Source organism: Megalobrama amblycephala, linkage group LG7 (genome assembly GCF_018812025.1).
Source record: "Megalobrama amblycephala isolate DHTTF-2021 linkage group LG7, ASM1881202v1, whole genome shotgun sequence".
Taxonomy (NCBI): Eukaryota; Metazoa; Chordata; class Actinopteri; order Cypriniformes; family Xenocyprididae; genus Megalobrama; species Megalobrama amblycephala.
In genome coordinates this window covers 5,006,894-5,033,888 of record NC_063050.1, presented here as the reverse complement: position 1 = coordinate 5,033,888, position 26,995 = coordinate 5,006,894, and the positions used below count along the sequence as shown (strand labels likewise).

Below are 26,995 nucleotides of genomic sequence, written 5' to 3'. Positions count from 1 at the left end.
CTGTTTTTTGATGAGTAGCACACGTGTTTTCAAACAAACATGTTTAATCAGAATCTCAAGGAAAAAACACCTTATTACATCCACTGAAATATCAAATATCTCATGAAGCACATGAGTCGATCTTCTGAGAAATAATCTAAATGAAGTCACTCCAAATGAGAGTGGCTCTAAAACCAAAGCTTAAAATCATTCAGTTGGTCTGTCGTCTAGTGAGAAACACTCTCTCTATACAAGCCAACAAACCCCAGACGGAGATCATGTAAACGACTGATTGTGGCTGTGTCTCAGTTTGGGATGCAGCTCGTATGGCCTCGCGAGAGTAACGTTCAGTGTGACGGTAAATGAAGGTGTTGATTGGTCAGCAGTAATCTGAATGCTCCTCCTCCACATAATTAGCAGGAAACAAGCCCACCTGTAGAAGAACACTCGTGTTAATAAACCGTGCACAGAACGGGACGGTTCAGACAGAAACCATCATTTACTCGTCCTCGTGCTGCTGCAAACCCTGCAAAATGACCTTATGAACCACATGCACAGATAAGTTCTGTATAGAAGCCTGTTTCTGCCATGGAATAAAAAGGTAATTATTGTTAGGTAATGTTACAGTTGTTACAGTTATCCTTAGTTATTACAGTTATTGTTACAGTTTTAGTTATCGTTACGTATTACAGTTATCGTTACAGTTACAGTTATTACGTTTTAGTTACAGATCGTTACGGTTATAGTTATTACAGTTATTGTTAAAGTTATTGTTACGTTTTAGTTAAGGTTTGGTTTTAGTTAGTTATTACAGTTATTACGTTTTACTTACAGTTATTGTTGCAGTTATAGTTATTACAGTTATTGTTATGTTTTAGTTAGTTATGGTTACGTTTTAGTTATCGTTACATTTTAGTTACCATTACAGTTGTTGTTAAAGTTATAGTTAGTTATCATTACAGGTTTAGTTAGTTATCATTACATTTTAGTTACAGTTATTGTTACAGTTATCATTATTGTTTTAGTTATCGTAACAGTTATTGTTACGTTTTAGTTAGTTATCGTTTTATAGTTATCATTATAGTTATTGTTACAGTTATCGTTAGTTATTGTTTTAGTTACCATTAGTTATTGATACATTTATCATTAGTTATTGTTTTAGTTATCGTTACAGTTATTGTTACGTTTTAGTTAGTTATCGTTTTATAGTTATCATTACAGTTATTGTTAGTTATCGTTAGTTATTGTTTTAGTTACCATTAGTTATTGTTACATTTATCATTAGTTATTGTTTTAGTTATCGTTACAGTTACTGTTACGTTTTAGTTAGTTATCGTTTTATAGTTATCATTAAAGTTATTGTTACAGTTATCGTTATTGTTGCAGTTATCGTTATTTATCCTTAGTTATCGTTACAGTTATTGTTAGTTATCGTTGTTATTGTTAGTTATTGTTAAATTTATTGTTACAGTTATCCTTACAGTTATTAAATACTTTATTTTAATGTATTTACAAAGCCTCTGTGTAACTAAAAATCTTTTTACAGGAATGTCCTAGCCAAGATATAAAATTTAAAAATGTTAAATTTTTTAAATTTAAACTGGTGCTGAGTTTATGGAGAAGATCTGCATTTGCGTTTCTGAAGATGGTCCTACATGAGGGCGAGTAGACTGTTTTTAGGTCCCTTTCCAGTGTTAAATGTGTGTGTCGTACCCTGCCGTACACCTCTCCTCTCCACCAGCCGTTGTGAGCTTTCTTGGAGATGATTTTGACGGTGTCTCCCTCCCTCAGCGAGAGTTCGGTTCGGTCACGCGCAGAGAAATCGTAGCGCACTTTGGCGGTGCCGAAATAGCGCTCGCTCGCTGGCCCTGCGAACACACACGGGTGGAGCAGTTAGCTGTGAGTCAGTGTGTGTGTGTGTGTGTGTGTGTGTGTGTGTGTGTGTGTTCACAGCAGGAGTGTGGTGTCGTACCTGTGCCGCGTGAGTTACTGTGCACCGGCGCTGCGCTCTGCTCCGGCTGCTTGTAGGGCGTCTGCAGTCTGGAGTCCACGTCTTTGAAACACTCTCTCAGCGAGTTCTCCTGATAGTACTGCACCAGCTCCTGCCACACACGCACACACACAACATTCTGACAACTGATCCTGACAGCGTCTGCCTTTATTAACACAGATACAGATGCAGCTCAAATCATCAAATCAACCTCATGTTGTTACAAACATGTATCGTCACCTTGGAACTATAAGGTTCTATCTGTATTCTGAGCACTTCTGAGATATTGAGCTTCAGAGTTTTTGCATTCCATTGGACTTTGTAGATATAACCGTATTGTTTTCTAAATAAAAAGTCCCCAAATGTACTCAACATTAACAAAAACATCACATAATGTAAATAATTTGTCACAGAATAAGAATATGTGAATAACTAAATTTTGACAAAAATGCAAGAACCGGTATGACAAGCTCACACCAAGAACAATAACTATAATTATAAAGTTATTTAATCTTTCTAACTTTTAACAGAATAGCAAAGTCCACATCACAACTGTAACAATAACTATAAAGATAACGAGTGATAACTATAATGATAACTAACTATAAGGATAACTGAAACAATAACTAACAATAAATACAACAATAACTGTAAGGATAACTGTAACAACAACCAACAATAACTGTAACAATAACTAAGGATAATTATAACGATAACTGAAAATACCTGTAACAATAAAAGTGTAACTGTAGGGATAATGGTATTGATAACTGTAACTAACAATACCTGTAACGATACCTATAACAATAAATAAAAATACCTGTATCAATGAAAGTGTAAAAATAACTAAAGATAACAACAACTGCAACAATAACTGTAAGTATAACTGTAGCAAAAACTCTAACAATAAGTATAACAATAATTGTAACAATAACTAATGATTACTGTTAGAATAACTGAACAAAAACTATAACAGTAACGATAACTAAGGATAACTGTATCGATAACTGTAACAATAACTGTACTAATAACTGTAAGGATAACTGTAACGATAACTAATAACTGTAACGTTATTAACAATAACTGTAAGGATAACTGTAGCAATAACTCAAAATAACTGTAACAGTAACTAAGGATAACTAACAGGAACTGTAACAAAAAATTTAACAATAGCTAAGGATAACTGTATTGGTAACTGTAACAACTGTAAGGATAATGGTAAAGATAACTAACAATAACTAAGGATAATTGTAACAATAACTGTAACAACTAGGATAACTAACAGTAACTGTAAGGGTAACTAACAATAACTGTAGCAATAACTGTAAGGATAACTGTAACGATAACTGTAATAAGTGTAACATTATTAACAATAACTGTAAGGATAACTGTAGCAATAACTAAAAATAACTGTAACAGTAACTAAGGATAACTAACAGGAACTGTAACAATTTTTTAACAATAGCTAAGGATAACTGTATTGGTAACTGTAACAACTGTAAGGATAATGGTAAAGATAACTGTAACAATAACTAAGGATAATTGTAACAATAACTGTAACAACTAGGATAACTAACAGTAACTGTAAGGATAACTAACAATAACTGTAGCAATAACTGTAAGGATAACGGTAATGATAACTGTAATAACTGTAACATTATTAACAATAACTAAGGATAACTGTAGCAATAACTAAAAATAACTAACAGTAACTAAGGATAACTAACAGGAACTGTAACAAAAATTTTAACAATAGCTAAGGATAACTGTATTGGTAACTAACAATAACTGTAAGGATAATGGTAAAGATAACTGTAACAATAACTAAGGATAATTGTAACAATAACTGTAACAACTAGGATAACAAACAGTAACTGTAAGGATAACTAACAATAACTGTAGCAATAACTGTAAGGATAAGAGGTAACGATAACTGTAACGATAACTGTAATAACTGTAACGTTATAAACAATATCTGTAAGGATAACTGTAGCAATAACTAAATAACTGTAACAGTAACTAAGGATAACTAACAGGAACTGTAACAAAAATTTTTAACAATAGCTAAGGATAACTGTATTGGTAACTGTAACAATAACTGTAAGGATAATGTTAAAAATAACTGTAACAATAACTAAGGATAATTGTAACAATAACTGTAACAACTAGTATAACTAACAGAAACTGTAAGGATAACTAACAATAACTGTAAGGATAGCGGTAACGATAACTGTAATAACTGTAACGTTATTAACAATAACTAAGGATAACTGTAGCAATAACTAACAGTAACTAAGGATAACTAACAGGAACTGTAACAAACAATTTTAACAATAGCTAAGAATAACTGTATTGGTAACTAACAATAACTGTAAGGATAATGGTAAAGATAACTGTAACAATAACTAAGGATAATTGTAACAATAACTGTAACAACTAGGATAACTAACAGTAACTGTAAGGATAACTAACAATAACTGTAGCTTAACAATAGCTAAGAATAACTGTATTGGTAACTAACAATAACTGTAAGGATAATGGTAAAGATAACTGTAACAATAACTAAGGATAATTGTAACAATAACTGTAACAACTAGGATAACTAACAGTAACTGTAAGGATAACTAACAATAACTGTAGCAATAACTGTAAGGATAACGGTAACGATAACTGTAATAAGTGTAACATTATTAACAATAACTGTAAGGATAACTGTAGCAATAACTAAAAATAACTGTAACAGTAACTAAGGATAACTAACAGGAACTGTAACAATTTTTTTTAACAATATCTCAGGATAACTGTATTGGTAACTGTAACAATAACTGTAAGGATAATGGTAAAGATAACTGTAACAATAACTAAGGATAATTGTAACAATAACTGTAACAACTAGGATAACAAACAGTAACTGTAAGGATAACTAACAATAACTGTAGCAATAACTGTAAGGATAAGAGGTAACGATAACTGTAACGATAACTGTAATAACTGTAACGTTATAAACAATATCTGTAAGGATAACTGTAGCAATAACTAAAAATAACTGTAACAGTAACTAAGGATAACTAACAGGAACTGTAACAAAATTTTTTAACAATAGCTAAGGATAACTGTATTGGTAACTGTAACAATAACTGTAAGGATAATGTTAAAAATAACTGTAACAATAACTAAGGATAATTGTAACAATAACTGTAACAACTAGTATAACTAACAGAAACTGTAAGGATAACTAACAATAACTGTAAGGATAGCGGTAACGATAACTGTAATAACTGTAACGTTATTAACAATAACTAAGGATAACTGTAGCAATAACTAACAGTAACTAAGGATAACTAACAGGAACTGTAACAAACAATTTTAACAATAGCTAAGAATAACTGTATTGGTAACTAACAATAACTGTAAGGATAATGGTAAAGATAACTGTAACAATAACTAAGGATAATTGTAACAATAACTGTAACAACTAGGATAACTAACAGTAACTGTAAGGATAACTAACAATAACTGTAGCTTAACAATAGCTAAGAATAACTGTATTGGTAACTAACAATAACTGTAAGGATAATGGTAAAGATAACTGTAACAATAACTAAGGATAATTGTAACAATAACTGTAACAACTAGGATAACTAACAGTAACTGTAAGGATAACTAACAATAACTGTAGCAATAACTGTAAGGATAACGGTAACGATAACTGTAATAAGTGTAACATTATTAACAATAACTGTAAGGATAACTGTAGCAATAACTAAAAATAACTGTAACAGTAACTAAGGATAACTAACAGGAACTGTAACAAATTTTTTTAACAATATCTAAGGATAACTGTATTGGTAACTGTAACAATAACTGTAAGGATAATGGTAAAGATAACTGTAACAATAACTAAGGATAATTGTAACAATAACTGTAACAACTAGGATAACTAACAGTAACTGTAAGGATAACTAACAATAACTGTAGCAATAACTAAAAATATCTAACGGATAGTGTAACAATAAATGTAATAATAACAAAGTATAACTATAACAATAACTGTAACTGTTACAATAACTAAGGATAACTGTAGCATTAACTAACAATAACTGTTGCGATAACTAACAGTAACTGTAACAATAGCTAAGGATAACTGTAACAACTGTAAGGATAATGGTAAAGATAACTGTAATGTTAGCTGTAACAATAACTAAGGATAATTGTAACAATAACTGTAACGGTAACTTTAACTATAACTAAGGAAAACTAACAATAACTATAACAATAACTATAAACATGACCATCAAGGTGTAATAATCGTTCCAACTCTAAGAGAATAGTGAAGTCCACTGCACAACTATAACGATAATATTGGAATCACTCAGAATTGACAGCCAATCAGAATCCATCCTGTTTTAACGAGCTCAATTATTGTTTGTGTGAATGTGTGTGTGTGTGTGTGTGTGTGTGTGTGTGTGTGTGATCACTTACATACAGCCCCTTAAAGGCTTTCTTCTCGTTGATTCTGTACAGTCCCTCTGAGTACGTGACCTTTATGTGTCTGGTGTCCATGTTGAACCTGAGACAGAGACAGAGAGGCGTGTCACTAGTGCAGTTTGATTGACAGCTGTCAGTCAGCGTGTTTGACGTGTTCACAGTACTTGAGGCTGATGGCGTATTCTCCAGCATCTTTCTGTCGCACGAGAAACGTCCCATCGGAGCGAGACGTCAGCAGAGTTTTAGCACCAGCCCTGTCCATGTTACCAGCGAACCTGAAACACACACACACACACACACGCAGTCACGACACGATGACGGGAAACTGTACGTCCTGTGCTTTTAATGACACGCAGTGAATGTAGATGAGCGGCGTGTGTTTACCAGGGCAGAGCTGATAAATCTGGAGGTGACGCCTGCAGAGACACAACAACACATTTACTGCACTAGAACTAGAAATCATCAAGCAGATTTATATATTATATATATTTTTTAGCTTCAATTTACCGGTAGAAACGGCTGGACTTTACTGCAGGGAAACCAGCCGACCTCGCCGATGGTCAGATTCCTGCCCTGAAACAACAGCAGTCATATCCAGGAATCAACAGCAGGAACAACTACTGAAGCGCGAGGAAAAGAGAAGGAAAGAACTGCAGACGCACTGAAGTTTCTCTTCTCCATTATCAGAACAGTGCGAGACTGAAGTGTGACCTGCTGTAACCTCCTTCAGACACACCGCTTAAACTCACCATCAGATCCTGCAGTGTTCATACTAAACTAAATTATAATTATTGTGTTAAATTCATGTTCCTGGTAATCTTGAATCAGAACATCTCCTCTGTTCTCTGATGAAGAGGGCGGGGCAACCCATAACACGAGTTCCACCAATAGCAAACCACAACCATCCAATCAGTTCCCCACTGACAAAATCAAGCCCCGCCCTACATTTGTTCTTGTTTGAGAAGCGTTTCGCTCGGATAGAACGGATGCGACTCTGAAGTTCCCAGCGGAGCGTGTGTTCTCACCTCCCACCACTGCAGGTCCACCTCGGCTCGCGTCAGCTCCACCACGTCACCCACAGTCAGCGGCAGCGGCTGGCCGAACGCCACCGGCGGCGGAGGGAGACCGTAGTAGTCCATACACACCTCCATCTTCGGCAGACCTGATGGAGACAGACGAGGGTGAAGGACACGGACGAGTGTGTGTGTGTGTGTGTGTGTGTGTGTGAATATCAGGAAATTGTCTGACATGCTCTTTTACCTGGTTTAGTCTGTCTTTGAGATGCTAACCTCATCGTCTTACCCTGGAAACACAGGAAAACACACTTCAACACTCACTGTATGACACTTCATGATTACTGAATAATATATTATAGAAACAACATATAAAAGATTAAAAACGGCAGAAAATAAAGAATAAAAATTGTTAAGAAATATAAAAATTAAAAATATATTATAATTTAATACAATGTAATAAATATAACATAATATTTGTTGAATTATATTAAATCCTAATATATTGTTCAAATTAAATATGCTAATTTTGTTTGTATATTATATTATATTATATTATATTATATTTATTATATTATAGAATAGAAACTGCATATAAAAGATTAAAAATGGTAGAAAATAAAAAATAAAAATGGTTAGGAAATATACAAATTAAAAAATGTGGGAAATAAAGAATAAAAATAAATTATATTATACAAATATTATTTGTATAATAATATACAAATATTTTATAATTTAATACAATTTAATAAATATAACATTATGTAATATTTGTAAAATAAAACGAAATTAAAAAATATGCATATTTATTAGTTTAATACAATTTATTAAATATAACTATGTAATATTTGTTGAATTATATTAATTCCTAATATATTGTTCAAATTAAATATGTTAATTTTGTTTGTATATAGTATATTATATTATAGAAACAGCATATAAAAGATTAAAAATGGTAGAAAATAAAGAATAAAAATTGTTAGAAAATATAAAATTAAAAATTGTGGGAAATTAAGAATAAAAATAAATGAACAATATACAAATCTATTATAATTTAATACAATTTTATATATATATATATATATATAACGTTATACAATATTTGTAAAATAAAACTAAATTAAAAATATGCATATTTATTAATTTAATACAATTTATTAAATATAACAATATGTAGTATTTGTTGAATTATATTAATTCCTAATATATTGTTCAAATTAAATATGTTAATTTTGTTTGCATACATTATATATTATATAATATTTTATATATTGTTGAAGCAGCATATAAAAGCTATATGTATTTGCATATTACTTTATTTTAAAATGTTTATTTTATTATTAAGTTGTTAAAGATTAAAAGTTGTAGGAAAAATAAATAAAAGAACTTATATTACACCACAGCTTAATATAATAAGCTTAACAGCTTATATTCACGCTGTTTAAATGTTTGAATTCAGGGTCACTTTCACAGTGTGTAAATGGGTTTATCATTATTTTTATATCAAGGTGTGTTTAAAGTCCAGTTTATTGGCCAAAGAGCAGTAAAGAAATAAAACTGTAGAAGAAGAAACACAGTTGAGTTTGTGAGAGTGAGTTTCAGACGCTCAAACCTTCTTCAGCGTTCCAGATAATTCTGTGGAGTGAATGAGAAGCACATGTGAGATCGAGCGAAGGAACAACATCAACACAGTCACATGTCTCACACTCAGAGTCTCACCAGAGTTTCGTCCGCACACAGGAACTCGGCCCAGACACTCTTTATGTGCGGCCATCTTACAGCGCGTGCAGCGGTAGCCCTGATAGAAGATGCCCCTGAAACACACACACACGCGATCAGCCCAAACCTCTGCATTCGCCTTCATCTTCCGAGTTCAACGAGGTTTGATGAAACACGACGTGAAAAGACTCAGGACTCAGAACTTCCTCTCGCTCTAAAAAGAGCTTTCACCGAAACTGAGCAGCAGACCGTCACTAATAACAAACACAACGACATCCTTCACCCAGAATAACACACTGCGTTAGAAATGCTGATATTAATTAAACATTTAAAGTATTGAAATACTGAAATTACTAAAAGTGAAAAAAGAATGAGAATAGTTTGAAAATATAAAATATTAAAAATTAATCAACTTTAATAAACTAAAATTAAAATAAAAAAACTATTAAAAACATACCATTAACTGAAATAAACTAAAATATAAATTAAAAATTAAATAGAAACATTTTCAAAACTACAAATATTAGTATTAAAATATTGAATATTAAAAATTAAGTAAAATGAACTATTTAAAATAAAAATAAAAACTGAAATTCACAACTATTAAAAATATTTTGATTAAAGGCCCGTACACACCGGGATGAATATCGCACGCGTTTATCGTCAGCGTTTTTCGAGACGTTTTTTGTGTTCACACCCAAGCGATTTTCACCGGCGATGCGCCGAGTTAAAGTGCAAATTCATTCCCTGACAGTATGTGGCGCTTGTGCTTAACGGTAGTGCAAATAAACATATGATATTAATAAAGTTAAAGAAGATAAAAAAAAATGCATATATAAAATGGCATAGGCCTACATTATATATATATATTAGTCAGAAACGGTAGTGCAAATATGTCACAATGACAGTAGTACAAGTGAACGGTAGTGTAAATAAACATATTTAAGTAAAAATACAGAAATAATACACATCTGTGGCAGAGCACCCATAGTGTGCGTCTCAATCAGCGCTCTACTTCACTAGTCAGGGCACTGATCAGGGAGTCGGCCACATTCATTTAAATGGTATACTGATACACGACCTATGAAGCTAGGGAGCTGTTTGAGATGCAGGGATAGTTTGTAGGGGTCTTCCTCGTCTACTTACTTTCTCTTCGTCGTCTTGTGTGCTCGGCAAGACCATTTTGTGCTTGAGCGCCACCAAGTCGTGTTTTACTGTAACTTCAGCAGCTCCAGGCACGTGAACAAAAGCACCAATCTCATTGGTCGGCCAGTTTTTAACGCGGCGCGTCAAACCAAAAAAACGAACCCGAGGCGTTTTTTTAAAAATGACGCTTTTACGTCTCGCGTTTTTCGCGTCGGTGTGCACACTCACATTGGCGCCCGTTGTTTAGTCAGGAGGCGTTAAACGTCGGCGAAAATCGCGCGCGATATTCGTCCCGGTGTGAACAGGCCTTAACTGTAATAAACTAAAACATAAAATAAAAAAAATTAAAGATAATTATTTTTTAAAAACACCTCTTTGTATAATAAAATATAAATATTGTATGAAAAACTTAATTAGAACTAAATTAGAAATACTGATACTAATTGAAATATATGTTTTGAAATACTGAAATTACTAAAAGTGGAAAAATAAATAATACATTATATATATATATATATACATTATATATATATATATATATTTTTTTTTATTCATTTATATATATATATATATATATATATATATATATATATATATATATATATATATATTTAAATAGAAATATAAAAACTAATGAAAATATCAAAATTAGTTAGAAAATATTAAAAATGAATAAACTTAAATTGATAAACTACAATTAACAATTTAAAGTAACAATAAAAACTATTTAAAACATATTCATTAACTGAAAAAACCCCGGAAATAAACTAAAACAAAATAAAAAAATATAGAGAAATATAAAAAAAAAAAAAAAACGAATAAAATAACAAAAACAACAGAACTACTAAAACTACTTAAAAATGAAAACTGAAAATATAAAACATGCTCTGCTGTAAGCAACTTTCCCACGTGAAAAATCCAAATTCATCAATTCAAGAAGCAGCACGATATAAACATTTGACAGGCAGAGAGCTGAGTGGAGAAGAGCAGCACCTGAGGAGCATCTGACACGCTTTACATGAGGTGGTCTCCTCAAAACAGTGCATCTGGAAGTCATGACCATTAGCAGAGCTGTTCTCCGGACACATGTTTGACCTGCACACACACCATACACCAGCACATATTAATAACTGAAGTTCAAACAGCAGAAATATAATTTCACATGCATTTACTGCCACAGATCTGAATGTACAGCTCTTATCCTAATCAAAAAAATATAATGTAATAAGCTCATTGACTCACAGCGCCATCTCAAACTGCTCCAGCCATTTCTTCTTCAGCTCACGCGTCTTAAAGTACAGATCGTAGCCGCCTTGACCGTATAAATCCATCAGGAGGAACGTGTGTGTCCACTATAAATACACACAAGCGTTACATACAGGAGACACTGAGATGAAGATCTGAGGAAACATGACGAGACTGAGACCTTCTTGTTGTCCTTCTCTCCTGACGGTTCGTCTCTCAGCTGGTAATGTTGAAGTTCAATCAGCTCCTTCAGCTCCAGACTCTCGCCGCTGCGCTTCTTACACACTAACAGAGCCTTGTCGAAGAGGAACGCGTACCTGAACACACACACACACACGTTACACACTATCAGCCTGATCACACCAAGAACGATAAGTGTAATTTTAAAGTTTTAATAATCACTGGAGAGTAGGGAGTCCACAACCCAACTGTAACGATAAGGACACGGCTAATGAACGATAATGTTGGAATCACTTTGGAAGATTACCTGAGTCACCAGAAAGTAACAGATCGTTGACAACCTTAACTAAAGCAGTTTCAGAGAGCGGAAATCAGATTGAAATGCATCGAAATCATTGCTGAGAGCTAGAAAAGACTGTAGCTGATTGGCAACAACTTTTTCCATAATTTTCGAAACAAATGGTAAATTGGAGATTGGACGAGAGTTGATGAAATCTGCTGGGTCCAGGTTTGGTTTTTTAAGAACAGGAGTAACAGCAGCAGATTTCAGTGAAATTATAGTTACTGTTACAGTTATCGTTATAGTTATAGTTAGTGTTATAGTTATTGTTGTAGTTATCATTATAGCTATAGTTACTGATAGTTATCATTTATTTATTGGTAGAGTTACCGTTACAGTTATTGTTGTAGTTATTGTTATAGTTACTGTTACAGTTATTGTTTTAATTATTGTTATAGTTATTGTTGTAGTTATCGTTATAGTTACTGTTACAGTTATTGTTAAAGTTATATTTACTGTGATAGTTGTTTTAGTTATCGTTATAGTTAGTGTTATAGTTATTGTTGTAGTTACTGTTACAGTTATTGTTTTAATTATTGTTATAGTTATTGTTGTAGTTATTGTTATAGTTACTGTTACAGTTATCGTTTTAATTATCATTATAGTTATTGTTGTAGTTATCGTTATAGTTACTGTTATAGTTATCGTTATAGTTACTGATAATTATCATTTATTTATCGTTATAGTTACTGTTACAGTTATCGTTTTAATTATCGTTATAGTTATTGTTGTAGTTATCGTTATAGTTACTGTTATAGTTATCGTTATAGTTACTGATAATTATAATTTATTTATTGTTATAGTTACTGTTACAGTTATCATTTTAATTATCGTTATAGTTCCTATGATAGTTATCATTTATTTATTGTTATAGTTACTGTTACAGTTATCGTTTTAATTATCATTATAGTTACTGTTATAGTTATTTTTTTAGTTATTGTTATAGTTACTGTTACCAGTTATCGTCTTAATTATCGTTATAGTTACTTTTACAGTTATCGTTTTAGTTACTATGATAGTTATTGTTGTAGTTATTGTTATAATTGCTGGGATAGTTATCGTTTATTTATCATTATAGTTACTGTTACAGTTATCGTTTAATTATCGTTATAGTTACTGTGATAGTTATTGTTGTAGTTATCATTATAGTTACTGTGATAGTTATAGTTATTGTTAAAGTTATCGTTGTAATTATCATAACCATTATAGTTATAGTTACTGTTATAGTTATAATTATAATTTTCGCTGTAGTCATTGTTATAGCTACTTTTACCATTATAGTAATTGTCATAGTTATGGTTTTCATTATAGTTATCATTAGAGTTTTATAGTTTGTAATTTGCATTTGTTTGTAATTTTTATAATTTGTCGTTATAGTTACAGTTACCATAATAGTTATAGTCATAGTTATAGTTTTCATTGTTGTTATTGTTATTGTTATAGTTATAGTTATAGTTGACATGATAGATATTAATGTTATTATAGTTATCGTTATTATTGTAGTTATTGTTATAGTCATAGTTACTGTTTTAGTTATCGTTATATTTAGTTATTGTTATAATTATCATTATAGATACAATTATTGTTATAGTTGGTGTAAACTTCATAGTTATCCTTATATTTATTGTTGCCATTGTAGTTATCATAGTTACTGCTTTAGTTATTGTTATAGTTAGTAAAATTACTGTTATTGTTGCAATTATCATTATAGTTATCGTTCTTGGTGTGAACGGGCCTTAATAGAGTTTTAAACCCTTCACCTACACAGACACACACACACACACACACACACCTGTCCTGTTTGGATTTCTTCTCTGGGCTGCAGATCTTGAGTTCTCCATCTATTTTGGGACGGCCGTATAATGCCAGAGACTGAGACTAAACACAGAGAGAGAGAGAGTCTGAATGAACACAACTGAATCAGAATCAGTCAGAGTTCAGAGCTGAAGTGAATCGTTCTTAAGCGCTTCTGTACCATGTTCTCAATGCACAGCTGAAACGTTGTGATTTGACGGATGATCTCATTGTCTCTCTTCACCTCGTTCACACACTGAGCCAGATCCTACACACACACACACACACACACACACATCATTTTATCAATAGAAAGTTCAAAAGAACAACATTTATTTGAAGTAGAAATCTTTTAAAACATTATAAATGTCACATTTGATCAATTTAATGTGTCCTTGCTGAATAAAAGTATCAATTTCTTTAATTATATCTGAGTAATTAAGGTTAAGACCTCGTTTTACACACACACACACACACACACACACACTCACCCTCATGGCATCCAGTGCAGTGCGTAAGTTTTCCTTGTCTTGTTGGTCCACTGTATGTTTCATGAGCTCCTGAGAGGGACATTTGTCATCAAATGTTTGGAAATGTCCTCAGTAACAAAGTGAAACAAGAAGAAAAGCAACATGAGGATGTGTGTGTTTTACCTGAAGCAACAGATGATACTTCAGGACTCTCTGCATGGGAACCATCAGCAGATCTCGCAGTGAAAATCTGCCACTGTTGGCTCTCATCGAACACTCCTGACAAACACACACACACACTAAATGAGTGGATCTGCTATTTAAAACCAATGGGTGTTTGTGGCACCTCTAGGTTAGCACTTCTAGGTCGCAAATATTTATATCAGATCAAAATTTGTCTGTGGTCTGTGTATTTCTGACCTCCAGTTTCATCTTCACGTCTTCTCTGGTGCTGGTGATTTTGTCCAGGTGTTTGGTGGCAGCTTCCACCTGACTGCAGTAACGTCCGTACAGCAGCAGCCTGCAACACACACACACACACACACACACACACACACACACAGATCAGAGGCATCTTCAACGTCAGGCCTCAATCATGAAACCATTTAGTGTGTAAATCGTTTGTAAATCCATTTTAGTAATTGAGTTACAGTAATATGTCTACATAGTAATGTTTAGTAATATTTCAATGGAACTCAACACTTCGTCAACTGACACTATGGGGACGTCAATAAAAAACTACGCCAAGGTTCAAGGTTCAAGTTTATTATAAGCCCAGGGGGCAATTTTTTGTGCAGCATAAAATTCGTAAACATATTATACCAAAACACACAAACAAAACACAACCAGCAAAATTACTTTTTCACAAAAGTAATTTAAGTTACTTTGTTTTCCCATTTATAGACTGACACCTCTCCTGTCCCTGTTGAGAGAAACTGGAAGTAAGGTTGCACTTCCTTAAGCCTAAAGCTTATTCATTCCACTTTTGGTGTGAAAGGGTCTTTACATTTGCCAAAAATAGAACTTTTATTTGCTGATAAAAATCAAACAAGCAAGCCCAGGCCAGGTGAGAAAACGTAAGGCAAAAGTAATGCAATGCATTACTTTCCATAAAAAGTAACTAAGTAACACAATTAGTTACTTTTTTCAGGGAGTAACATAATATTGTAATGCATTACTTTTAAAAGTAACTTTCCCCAACACTGATCACGGGTGCCAGGCTCAACATGGCCCCAGCCATCCCCTAGTTTTATTCCCCTTTAAAAACAACCTATTGTACCCCAACACCCTCCTCAGATGGGAAGGGAGGGAGAAGTGGAAGAAAAAAAATGGAAAAAGAATGAAAAATGAGGGCGAGAGCTTGGGCAGTAGCCCTGCTCAATCACTCTCCTCTTTTTTTTGCCGCACTGACAGCCCTCAGATCTGTGTCTCCTCCTATTATGGCGTATCCACTCCCTACTCCTCCTCGGGCAGCCACGCTCAAATTCTGCAGGAACTTATTCCTGGTAAAAGCTTAGACTATTTAGGAGAGGCCTGGAGCTGGCGAGGGATGTACTTCTCAAAGGCGGCCGACTGCATTCTCGTTCCTCTAAACATGTGCACCACCGTCTCAATGGCAGTACAAAAACGTCCAGAGGCATCAAAGAGGATGGCTTTATCATATTCCTTGATGCCTCTCCATTGCTACCATAGATGGAGTGGGTCACCTGCTTGGTGGCACGAAGATCTAGATCTGTGGCTATACGCAGTTCAGAGAGTGCCTCGGGGATAAACCCTTCCCTTGATTCAGCTCTTTGAGCAGGTAGGCTTGCAGGACTGTCATATTGTGCAAAGCTCCACCAGCTTGACCAGCTGCCGTATATGATCTGCCCACCAACCCTGATGTCATTTGACATGGTTAAGAGGGCAAAATGATAGCCTTGAGTGATGAGGTAATTCGCTAAATTCCTGTCCACCTGTAGCATCCTCCCATAACCCTGCTCACGCAGCCCTTCTACATTCAAATAACTCAAGGCCAAATGGACCATGTGGGTGGAGTATGGATCTCCACGCATCTGACACCTCATTGTGCAGGTCTGGAAGAAATGGAAGGCTCACAGGACAGATATTGTTTGACAAAGTGACCGTCTGCAATTTTGCTATTCGAGCTGGACCAAATCAGGCTTAGTTGGACTGTGACACGAGTCAAAAGCTCCACTAGCTCATCGTATTCAGTGATTTGCTGTAGTGAAACAGGAAACAGGTATTGTAGATAAAGTATCTGTCTCTACTCACACCATGTCAATCTCATCAGAATCATAGGTAAGCAATAGTTCCTTGTCTTCTGTGGAAGAAGCTGGCATAGAGGGGTGAGGGGAACTCCTCCACACTCCTCTATCAGCTCCGTCTGAGATTCCTACACACTTCCTTGGCAAACGAGGGGCTCAGAGGCTTGACTCCCTTCACTCGTGTGGAGAGCCAGCCAGGAGCGGAGCTTTCTTAGAAAAATCAATGGGATGAATGCATCCAGTGCCCTAGAGGGCTCAGCGTGCCTGCTCCGCTCCCAGACAGACAACACACAGCTCGTGACCATTGCCAGGCGTTATAAAACGTGGGCAATCTTGGCATGCTGGAGGGACAAACCCTTTGAACTGTCTGCTCGCCATTATTCTGCTTACCCTCTCTCCTTTCTTTTAAACACACTGCTATCTTCACACAGCACACAAACAAGCATCTTCTTGAAGACAAAGAAGCTGATGACATGTTCTCAGACGCTCCTTGCGATGTAATTACGCTGCGTCGACCAATGAATGGCATGATGTTACACATGCCTCAGAGGACACGTCCCCATAGCGTCAGTCGACGCAGGGTTGAGTTCCCTCAAAAGGTGATTGATTGTGTGTGTGTTTATGTGTGTGTGTCTAGTACCTCTCCTTGTAGTCAATGAAGATCTGATAGAGATTCTCAGCTCCTAAGTTCAGTATGGACTCCTGCAGCTCCTGATGCAGAGAGCGATGGGTGTTGGCCAGTTCCTGTAAGAGATGACGTGGATTATTGAGCTGAACAGATGAACCGAAGGCACCAATAAGGTGATGATGATGATGGAGAGACTCACGTGAATATTAATGAAGATGTTCTCCACGTCCACAGGCCGAAGGAAAGGCTGCAATGGTTTCAGAAAGTGCTGTGGACACACAAACAAACACACACCTGAGCGCTCGCATGTCTGTGAGAGAAGCGGCTGTATGTTCGTGGTTACAGACCCGGCTGATGAAACACTTTCACTTTCAGGTTGACTGACACGTTCCTCTCATTATTACATGTGAGTGTGAGAGAATCAGTAAACCGCAGCACCTGCACATATCACCGGCCCAATGGTCAGAGCCTCAGCGGCACATATAAAGCCTCAGCGCTCGGCTCCGGAGCGTGTGACCCTTCAGAGAGCCGCTTCTCATGTGGCTTGACACAAAACATCTACTAATTAACATGGGGCCTTATGAAATACATTTCATATTTGCTCAAATTCAGCTGAATAAGTTTAACAATTTAATAATTTATCATTTATTTATGAATATAATTAATTATTATACAATTAAAGGGTCATGAACTGCGTTGTTTTATAATGTTTCCTGGGGTGCACTTATAATGTTAGTATGCTTTTTACATCAAAAAATGGTCATAATTTAGAAATAAAAGACATTTTTTCTTCCCTGATTTTAGTCCTCTGGTTTAAGCGCTCTGTTTTAAGGGGCGTGTCTGCTGTGAGACTTCAGTGTAAATGGCCACTGCTGTGATTGGCTGACATCTTTCCATTTGAAATAGCCAAGTATTACTCTCTCAAACTTTTAGCATGTTTTTAATATTACAGCTCTCAAGGTTAACTAATCGTGAAAAGTGTTGAGATTTAGATCTATGGAATTATATTTAGATTGTGGCATGAAAGTTTGCAGTGATGAACAGCCGATAACAGACATGTTGTTGAGCGCATGAAAACGATTTCTGCACACTAACGAATGCTTTCATCATAATTAACAGTGCAAACATGATGTAAATAAGAGATTCGTTGAATAAAAGTGGGAGTCACTGATAAACTCGCTCTGTTTGATTGACAGCTCCAGCGAGAACCTGTAAAGGAAGCGTTCTATGAACGCTTTTATATAATTTAATCACCGTTTAAATAACAGATTATTTTCATCCTACTAAGTGAAACAACTCCATCCATTGTCCATCTTAAGAATTTATTAAAATGTTTATTTATTTGTTTTTAATTACATTTATTTATATAATTATTTATTTAACACTTTTTTTACTTTAATCCATTTTTACCAAAATTCCATTTTATTTTCTCCCCTTTTTTAATTTAATAAAACATTATCATTAAAAATTGTAATAATCAAATGAATTCATAAAACATAAAATGAAAATAAAATAAAATTAACGTGGAATGCAGCTCAGATCATTTGACCTTGGACGTCTCCATTTGCTAAGAATGTTAAACGAGATATTAATGAGAGGTAATTTGTGTTTTTGTCTCTCCTACGGTGACCAGCAGCTTATTTACTGTTATATTTGAGTGTGTGTTTGTTTGTAAGTGTTTATTACAGTGTGTGTGTGTGTGTGTGTACCTGAAGTATGGATTCCAGTGTGTTTGTGTATTTCTCCTCTGTCTGTCTGATTTCCTGAAGACAGCAGCTCCTTTTGTCCACTTCAACTTTCTGCTGCTGTGACAAACAGATGTGTGCAGTTATCTACAATTCGGTTCTCTGTTTGTATTTGGGTCTGTGTGTGTGTGTGTGTGTCTCACTGTTTCTGGTTCCTCTGTCCTCATCAGATCTTCATAAATATCATCTCCTTCATTCTCATCTTCCTCCACACAGTCATAAAGATCATCATCTTCCTCCACCGTATCACTGAGAGACAATCATTTATTTATTTATTTCTATCCCAGCTAACAGCGAATGTTCTCAGAACTTTAGCTAGTGTTCTGGCAAGGTTCTTGAATGCAAATGTTTTTCCAGCAACATTAATAGAACAATCCTTATGAGTTCTTTAATAATGTTCTCCAAATGTTAGCTCAAAAACATTATCTATACATTGTTCATGGGATATTGTTTTGACAAACGAGGATGCTCCCCAAAAGAGGTTTGTCAGATTTAGCTCATGTCTTTGCACAGATTTGTCTCTAAACTCACTCGATCTGGTCTGAGAGGCCCGTGTAGATGTCATCATCTCCAACACAAGCTTCATCTGGAAACGGCCTGCAGCGAAAATGACAACAAACACGAATTACACTGAATGCATGAACATTCTGCTGAACATCTGCTTTTATGTTCCACAGAGAATCAGTCAGACGAGTCTGGAGCAACATGAGGGTGAGTAAACCATGACTAACTGAACCAATCTGAGGTGTGTGTGTGTGTGTGTGTGTGAGTGTGTTACCGGAATCCTCTCTGCAGAGCCAGTGGCGTTTGCGACAGGATGGACAGCGTGTCGATCACCTACGGTATGAGCATTCATTAGTGTGACATCATCGTCAACACAGTGACATCATCACAGCGATCACACATCACCCATACCTTCGCAAAGTCCCGGACGTCAAACAGGTCAAAGGCCTCGAAAAGCTCATTTTTCTTCATGCCGAATTTCTCCTGACAGGCACACAGGAACGTCCTGATGTTCTTCAGGCACAAGAACTGCACAAACACACAATCAATCAATCAATCAATCAATCAGATAGATAGATAGATAGATCTCCTCTATGTCTTTTGTTCTGAGTGCAATAAGCCAGGAAAAATAACTTAATTTGGTACTCGCACGCTGTTTGTAGGTGGCTCTGTGCGCTCCACTTGCAAACAGTAGATCTGTGGTGTGTGCTTTTGGTGTGAGTGCAAAACCTGCAAGAATGAGTAAAATTATGTGTAATACCCGCAACCACGTGCTGAAATTCGTGCCCTTTAACAACACTATTCAGCTGGAGCGACTGAGACGAGTGAGTGAGAGGAGGCGGTGTGTGTCAAACTGTCAATTTGCCGTCGGAGAGAACAGCGGTGTATCAATACTGTGGAAACTGACGTTAGAATCGATACATATCGAAATATCTATATTTCTGACAACACTAGCACACACACTTACACCGATCAGGCATAACATTATGATCACCTTCCTAACATTGTGTTGGTCCCAAAACAGCCCTGACCCGTCGAGGCATGGACTCCTCTAGACCCCTGAAGGTGTGCTGTGGTATCTGCACCAAGATGTTAGCAGCAGATCCTTTAAGTCCTGTAAGTTGAGGTGGATCCTCCATGGATCGGACTTGTTTGTTCAGCACATCCCACAGATGCTCGATTGGATTGAGATCTGGGCAATTTGGAGGCCTCAAACTCGTTGTTGTGCTCCTCAAACCATTCCTGCTTTGTGGCAGGAGCATTATCTGCTTTTTGTGGTGGACAGGGGTCAGCATGGGCTGGTCTGCAGCTCCATACGCAACAAACTGATGCTCTGTGTATTCTGACACCTTTCTATCAGAACCAGCATTAACTTCTGGAGCAGTTTGAGCTACAGGAGCTCGTCTGTTGGATCGGACCACACGGGCATCAATTAGCCTTGTCCGCCCATGACCGTGTCTCCGGTTCACCACTGTTCCTTCCTTGGAGCACTTTTGATAGATACTGACCACTGCAGACCAGGAACACCCCACAAGAGCTGCAGTTTTGGAGATGCTCTGACCCAGTCGTCTAGCATCACAATTTGGTCCTTGTCAAACTCACTCAAATCCTTACGCTTGCCCATTTTTCCTGCTTCTAACACATCAACTTTGAGGACAAAATTTTCACTTGTTGCCTAATATATCCACCCACTAACAGGTGCCGTGATGAAGAGATAATCAGTGTTATTCACTTCAGCTGTCAGTGTCATAATGTTATGCCTGATCAGTGTATGTTATATATTACACAAGCAAATTGGCTGCTGTCCCTGTATGATAGGCCAGTCCTCTAAAAAAGATACAAACAAACAAAAACACTTGTAGCAAAGTGCCCAAAGTACCAGACAGACAGATAGACAGACAGATAGATAGATAGATAGATAGATAGATAGATAGATAGATAGATAGATAGATCGACGGATCAGTCATAATAAAACTGTGTGTGTGAACCACTGAGACAAATGCAGAAACAGTGGTCTACATCTGCATTTAAAGTACTTCCTGAGTCACAGCCTTGTGCGGCGGGTGTGTGTGTGTGTGTGTGTGTGTGAGTGTGTGTGAGTGTGAATGAGTGTGTGCAGGAGGAAGTTAAGTTGAGAATAAGGAAGTGTAATGAAACTGCTGTACATGAAACAACTGCTGTAAATTCATCAGCGACACAAACACAATAAAGTTTCTTAAATCTGTGTGTGTGTGTGTGTGTGTGTGTGTGTGTGTGAGGTTATCATTAAACACTGACCAGTTAACACTCCGTTCATCAAGTTTAACTTGCTCTGTGGCTTCCACACACACACACACACACACAAACACACACACATATGCTCATTTGCCATTAAGATCAGCTGGTGATTGTCATCGAGTTATTTCCATATCACACAGATACCGTCTCTCTCTCACGTACCTGAGACATCTGGGGTCGCAGGTTGATCTGTCGCAGGTTGACCGACTGCGGCAGCAGGTTATTGAGCAGCTGACAGAGTAAAACTCCATCTCTCAGCGCATGGGCCAGATCACACACCTGTCACACACACAATTAAACACTCGTACAGCTCCACATTCAGTCAAATCAAATCCAGACAGATAGACCCGGAGGGTGACGCGGCCCACTGGTGTTCGAACACTGATCCATCAGTCAGCATGAACTTCTTCACACAGTGAACACAGCATCAGTCTGTGGTTCATTCATGAGGATCATTCATCACTGCTTTGCATCTTTCAAATGACATGAATGTTTTTTTTTCCATTTGAAAGCAAAAACCACCAAAACAATATGAACCTCCAGGTCATTTTCCAGCTAACAGGGAATGTTCTGGCAAGGTTCTCTTAATGTCAAGAACAAACGTTCTTCCAGTAACGTTAATATAACGTTTGTTATCTAGTCTTTAATGATGTTTTTTTCTGAAATGTTTTAGTTGGATGTTCATCTAACGTTTTTTTACATTCAAAAGTAACATTCGCATAATGTTTGAATAATGATAAAGTGGAATGTTCCCTTAATGTTCGCTCATAACCAAGAAAACATTTAAATTGAAAAATGTTCAGAGAGCAATAACGTTTTCGTAACGTTATGGCAACATTAGCAAAACGTTCCGAGAACATGTTTTTGTTAGTTTTTTTCAAAACCTGTTATACTCATAAAACAAACTCAACAAGACAGTAATCTGCTATATTTCTACAGTAATACCATATGGAAATATATTCAAATTTTAAAACATGAAATACTATCAAAACATTCAGATGTAGCTGAAAAATGGTTTTCTTACTTAGTATTTTGGTCTTGTTTTTCAGTACAAGCATATAAAAAAAATCTCAAATCAAGATACATTTACTTGAGAAGGAAAATTACTAAAGATATTAAGTCATTTTTCTGAAGAAGAAGAAGAAGAAGAAGAAAAAAGCTAAATTATGATCATTTTTATGCTTAAAACCTGAAAAATATCTGTCAGTGGTGTCTTGTCTTCTCTTTGAATTAAGTTTATTTTCTGACCCTATTGGCAGATTTTTGATACATAAACATTTTTAAACATTTTTCAGAAAACAAGACTGAAGTCACTTTGATTCAAGAATGTACTGGAAAACAGGACAAAACTGCTGAGGAAGAATTTCATATTTCATTTATATCTCTATAAAATGTGAAAATTAGAATAATCTTGTGCCGTAACGTAATCATAGATCACGTATCATAAACTGCAGTGTTTTCTGAACAGGAGAGAGTGTCTCTGTGTTGGTGTTTGTTCAGAGCTAGTGTTCTGGAAGAATGGCTTGATTTTGAGACTTGAGTGCAGTTTTAGTTCATTTTAGTTGCTGTGAATCTGTTGGATTGAGACACAGTGTGAAGAGTTTGGAAACGGAGTGATTCGTTCATCAGTAATACACACGTAAACTCTCACCTGTGCGCTCTCCCAGGTGACTCTGTGGTTCTCAGGAAGCACTCGGCACTGAATCAGCCATCCGGCGCACTGCCTCCACAACTCCATCTCCACACGATACGAACACTAACGGCCCTCAGGTGACCTAAAACCTTCCTAATGCATCCATGATCCCAGAGATAAACTTCAAACCCGACATCACCAATCAGTTTCAAAACACAGCGAATCGACAGTCAGCACAGATTCAGATCCAGCGATGGCTTGAGTGATTGAGTGTTCATTAATGAAGTCTCTCTCTCTCTCTCTCCTTTGACCTTTGTCGTCTTCCTGCTTGCTCAGGATGTCCAGCGAGCGTCTCCTCTGTCGTCTCTCTCGTTGTTTCCTCCGCGCCGCTGCTGCTGCTCTGCAACACTGCAGAGGGGAGGAAGCCTTTCAACTGCACACAACTTCCTCTTTCCTCTCTGTCACACACTCACTTGACTTGCAAAATTTGGGTTTTATATTCCTGCATGTGCTGCTGCTAGAGTGTGTGCGGTTTCTCTGTATAAGTGTGTGTTTGTGTGTGTCTGTGAGTGAGTGTGAGTTACTAACCGCAGTATGTGCAGTCAAAGAGCAGCAGCAGCGCTGTTGCGTGGAAATGCAAACTCTCAGGCCAGTTTTTGTACAGTACATTAACTGTATAAAAGCAGACAATCCGCTTCTGGATCAATGAAACGATAACAGAGATGACACTGAAATCAACTATGAGCCGACAATCACAATGAAGATTAGTGAACTAACACGAGCATGATGGGAAACGGCCTGCTGACGTCACGCACGTTATAAAATGTTCATTTGTTAACATGTTTCAGTCTCATTTTGTTTTCCTAAACATTTTTAAATCAACATACATTTACTTGAGATATTGTGAAAAATGTATTAAATTAAGTGGGTTTATGCTTGAAACAAGAACAAATATCTGCCATTGGTGTTAGAAGCTTGATTCAAAACTTGATTCGTACCCCACTGACAGATATTTCTTCTTGTTTCAAGCAGAAACTCGCTTAATTTTGTGTGAAAACAATAATATGTCTCCTTGTAAGTGTATGCACGTATGACCCCGTCCACCGCCGAAATGTTTGTGATGGTTTTCTATCACTCTTTCATGCTGAAGGTCATTCATGTGTTGTATTTTGAAGTTCATGTCAGTTTTTGTTGATTCCTCTTCCTGTCTTGTAATTGATCTTTATGTACAAATAAATCATAGGTCCCTTTGTATTTATCACTTACATTTCATAAGAAGTGCAAATCTTATATGGACACAAGGGCTGCATCTGAAACCCCTACTATATAGTAGGTGAAAAACGGTATGTGACAAAATAAGTATTTGTCCAAATTCACAGTACTCATAAAAGAGTAGATGAAAGTACTTCTGGCGAGATACTTAAGTGTGGACATATGGATGGATTTGTGAATGGCACTGAAGCGACGCAACTCATGATAATGACGACATGGCGAATGTAGTACATCCGGATTACATTCATACTATATAGAACATACTTTTTAGTGGATGTGAAGTAATTACTCAAGATAGCACACGTACGTCTGCAAGATGTCTGTTAAAGATCACTTCTTCTGGAAAGCATCTGAGAAACGTCTTTAAGATGTCTGTTTAATTATAAACATCTTAAAGACATCTTCTAAACATCTATTTAACGTCTGTCAGGAAACGTCCTTTAGACGTGTTGCAGATGAGCTCTAAAAAATACGTCTTACAGATGTAAATAAGCACATCAAATTGACGTCTTTGAGATGATTTTGAATATGATATATTCATATTCAGAATAATAAGCTCAATGTATCATATCTGTAAAGTCAATGATGTGTATCTCCACCTTATTTTTAAAGGGTTAGTTCACCCACATATTAAAATTCTGTCATTTATTACTCACCCTCATGTCGTTCCACACACGTAAGACCTTCGTTCATCTTCAGAGCACAAATTAAGATATTTTTGATGAAATCTGATGACTCAGTGAGGCCTGCATTGACAGCAAGATAGGCGACGAGAATACGTTTTTGTGCGTCAAAAAAACAAACTAATGACTTTATTCAACAATATCTAGTAATGGGCGATTTCAAAACACTGCTTCATGAAGCTTCGAAGTTTTACAAATCTTTTGTTTCGAATCAGTGGTTCAGAGCGCGTTTCAAACTGCCAAAGTCACGCCCCCTAGTGGTGAACCATTGAAATTTCGAAACACTTTTGACATAACAAAGCCTCGTTGACTTTCGCACCGAACCACTGATTCAAAACAAACGATTTGTAAAGCTTCGAAGCTTCATGACATTAAGGTTTCTGGGCATCTGAAAGTGTTAATTATCTGTCAATGGAAGCCTCACTGAGCCATCGGATTTTATCAAAATGATCTTAATTTGTGTTCTGAAGATGAACAAAGGTCGTACAGGTGTGAAACGACATGAGGGTGAGTAATTAATGACAGAAATTTCATTTTTGGGTGAACTAACCCTTTAACATAAGAGCAGCACGGTCATTTGTAACTTGAATATGCGAGGCTTCCGGTGTCATTCGCAGAAAAAAACACTCTGTTACGCTGCCTTTTTTTGCAAACTGGTATTTGTCATCATACTATTTTAATTTATCATCATGATCATAAACACACTGGTTTGTAGAGCCAAGAGTTTTACTGTTACTGCACTTTGTTGTTTTTCTCGTCATTTATAGCAGCTAATGAATTGAAAGTCTCACCATTCACAGCTAATAAGGTGTATGATAAGGCGCCACAATATCATTTTAGCATCGATATGGCGATGTGCATCCGTGATAGTCAGGATGTGTGATGTCTAAGGGATCGCTAATCTGTACGGACCAGACACCACGGTTCAAAAACTGCTAGTGGAACTCACAATTAAATAACATATTTCAAATCAGCAATAAAATCTCCCATAAATGTTGTTCCTTGTGCTGAAATGGCATTAAAAAAGCTTGTTCTTCAGGCTAGATGAGCCAATGCGCATGTGCAGTCTTAAGCGCGAGTCTCGGGTTTCTATGGAAACCGGAGCCTCTAACGGCAGCTGCAGTGACGCAATGACTTTAACAATCAGGGATTGGCTCTTTTACTTAGAAGGCGGGATGTATTCCGCTATATTACGCGTTGCAGTTTCTCCCATTCATAACTAAAAGGAGTGAACCATCTTTCTATACATATCCACCTTATTCCTGACTAGCCTCCTGTGTTTCGAATTATGGGTTGCACTTCCGGTTTGGGGAACTTCCATTTAAAAAGACTGAAACGAACGTTTCAAATCATACAAATAAAGCTTATCCATCAGTTTGACTGAATGAGCTGTCAATTTTTCTTTCATGTTTTCACTTTCACTTCCACTTTTGTAGTTTTAACACAGATTAATTATATTTATACAGCGAAGACTATGCAGTGTTATTTTACCTTTTATTGTTCAATTTCCATACCTGAATGTTGTTATAAAGATATTAAGCACTATTTAATTAATTTGTATCTTTGTTCTATTATATTTATAAATGCTTGTTGCAATTTGTTCATCATCTATTCACTCACCT

At 36.1% G+C, this 26,995-nt stretch overlaps 1 protein-coding gene across 2 annotated transcripts; it reads right to left on the bottom strand.

Annotated features, from left to right (window-relative positions):
• Positions 1-26: 26 nt before the first annotated feature.
• LOC125271093 (proto-oncogene vav-like) lies at positions 27-24,444 on the bottom strand. Of its 2 annotated transcripts, none has more exons than XM_048195046.1 (28): positions 23,437-24,444; positions 21,948-22,064; positions 19,920-20,036; positions 19,783-19,841; positions 19,536-19,601; positions 19,148-19,253; positions 18,969-19,064; positions 17,459-17,527; positions 17,272-17,375; positions 14,785-14,884; positions 14,548-14,643; positions 14,386-14,454; positions 14,076-14,162; positions 13,893-13,978; positions 11,762-11,897; positions 11,578-11,687; positions 11,329-11,430; positions 9,190-9,284; positions 9,083-9,105; positions 7,718-7,760; positions 7,483-7,619; positions 6,965-7,030; positions 6,842-6,873; positions 6,622-6,732; positions 6,452-6,539; positions 1,952-2,081; positions 1,693-1,847; positions 27-412 (listed from the first exon to the last, which is right to left on the bottom strand). In XM_048195046.1, exons 1-28 carry the CDS (start codon positions 23,521-23,523, stop codon positions 359-361), a joined length of 2,541 nt encoding a protein of 846 aa, XP_048051003.1. In that variant the 5' UTR covers positions 23,524-24,444; the 3' UTR covers positions 27-358. The 2 variants fall into 2 exon arrangements, with proteins under 2 accessions (XP_048051003.1, XP_048051004.1); XM_048195047.1 differs by having other exon boundaries at positions 18,969-19,061; positions 23,437-24,093.
• Positions 24,445-26,995: the final 2,551 nt, after the last annotated feature.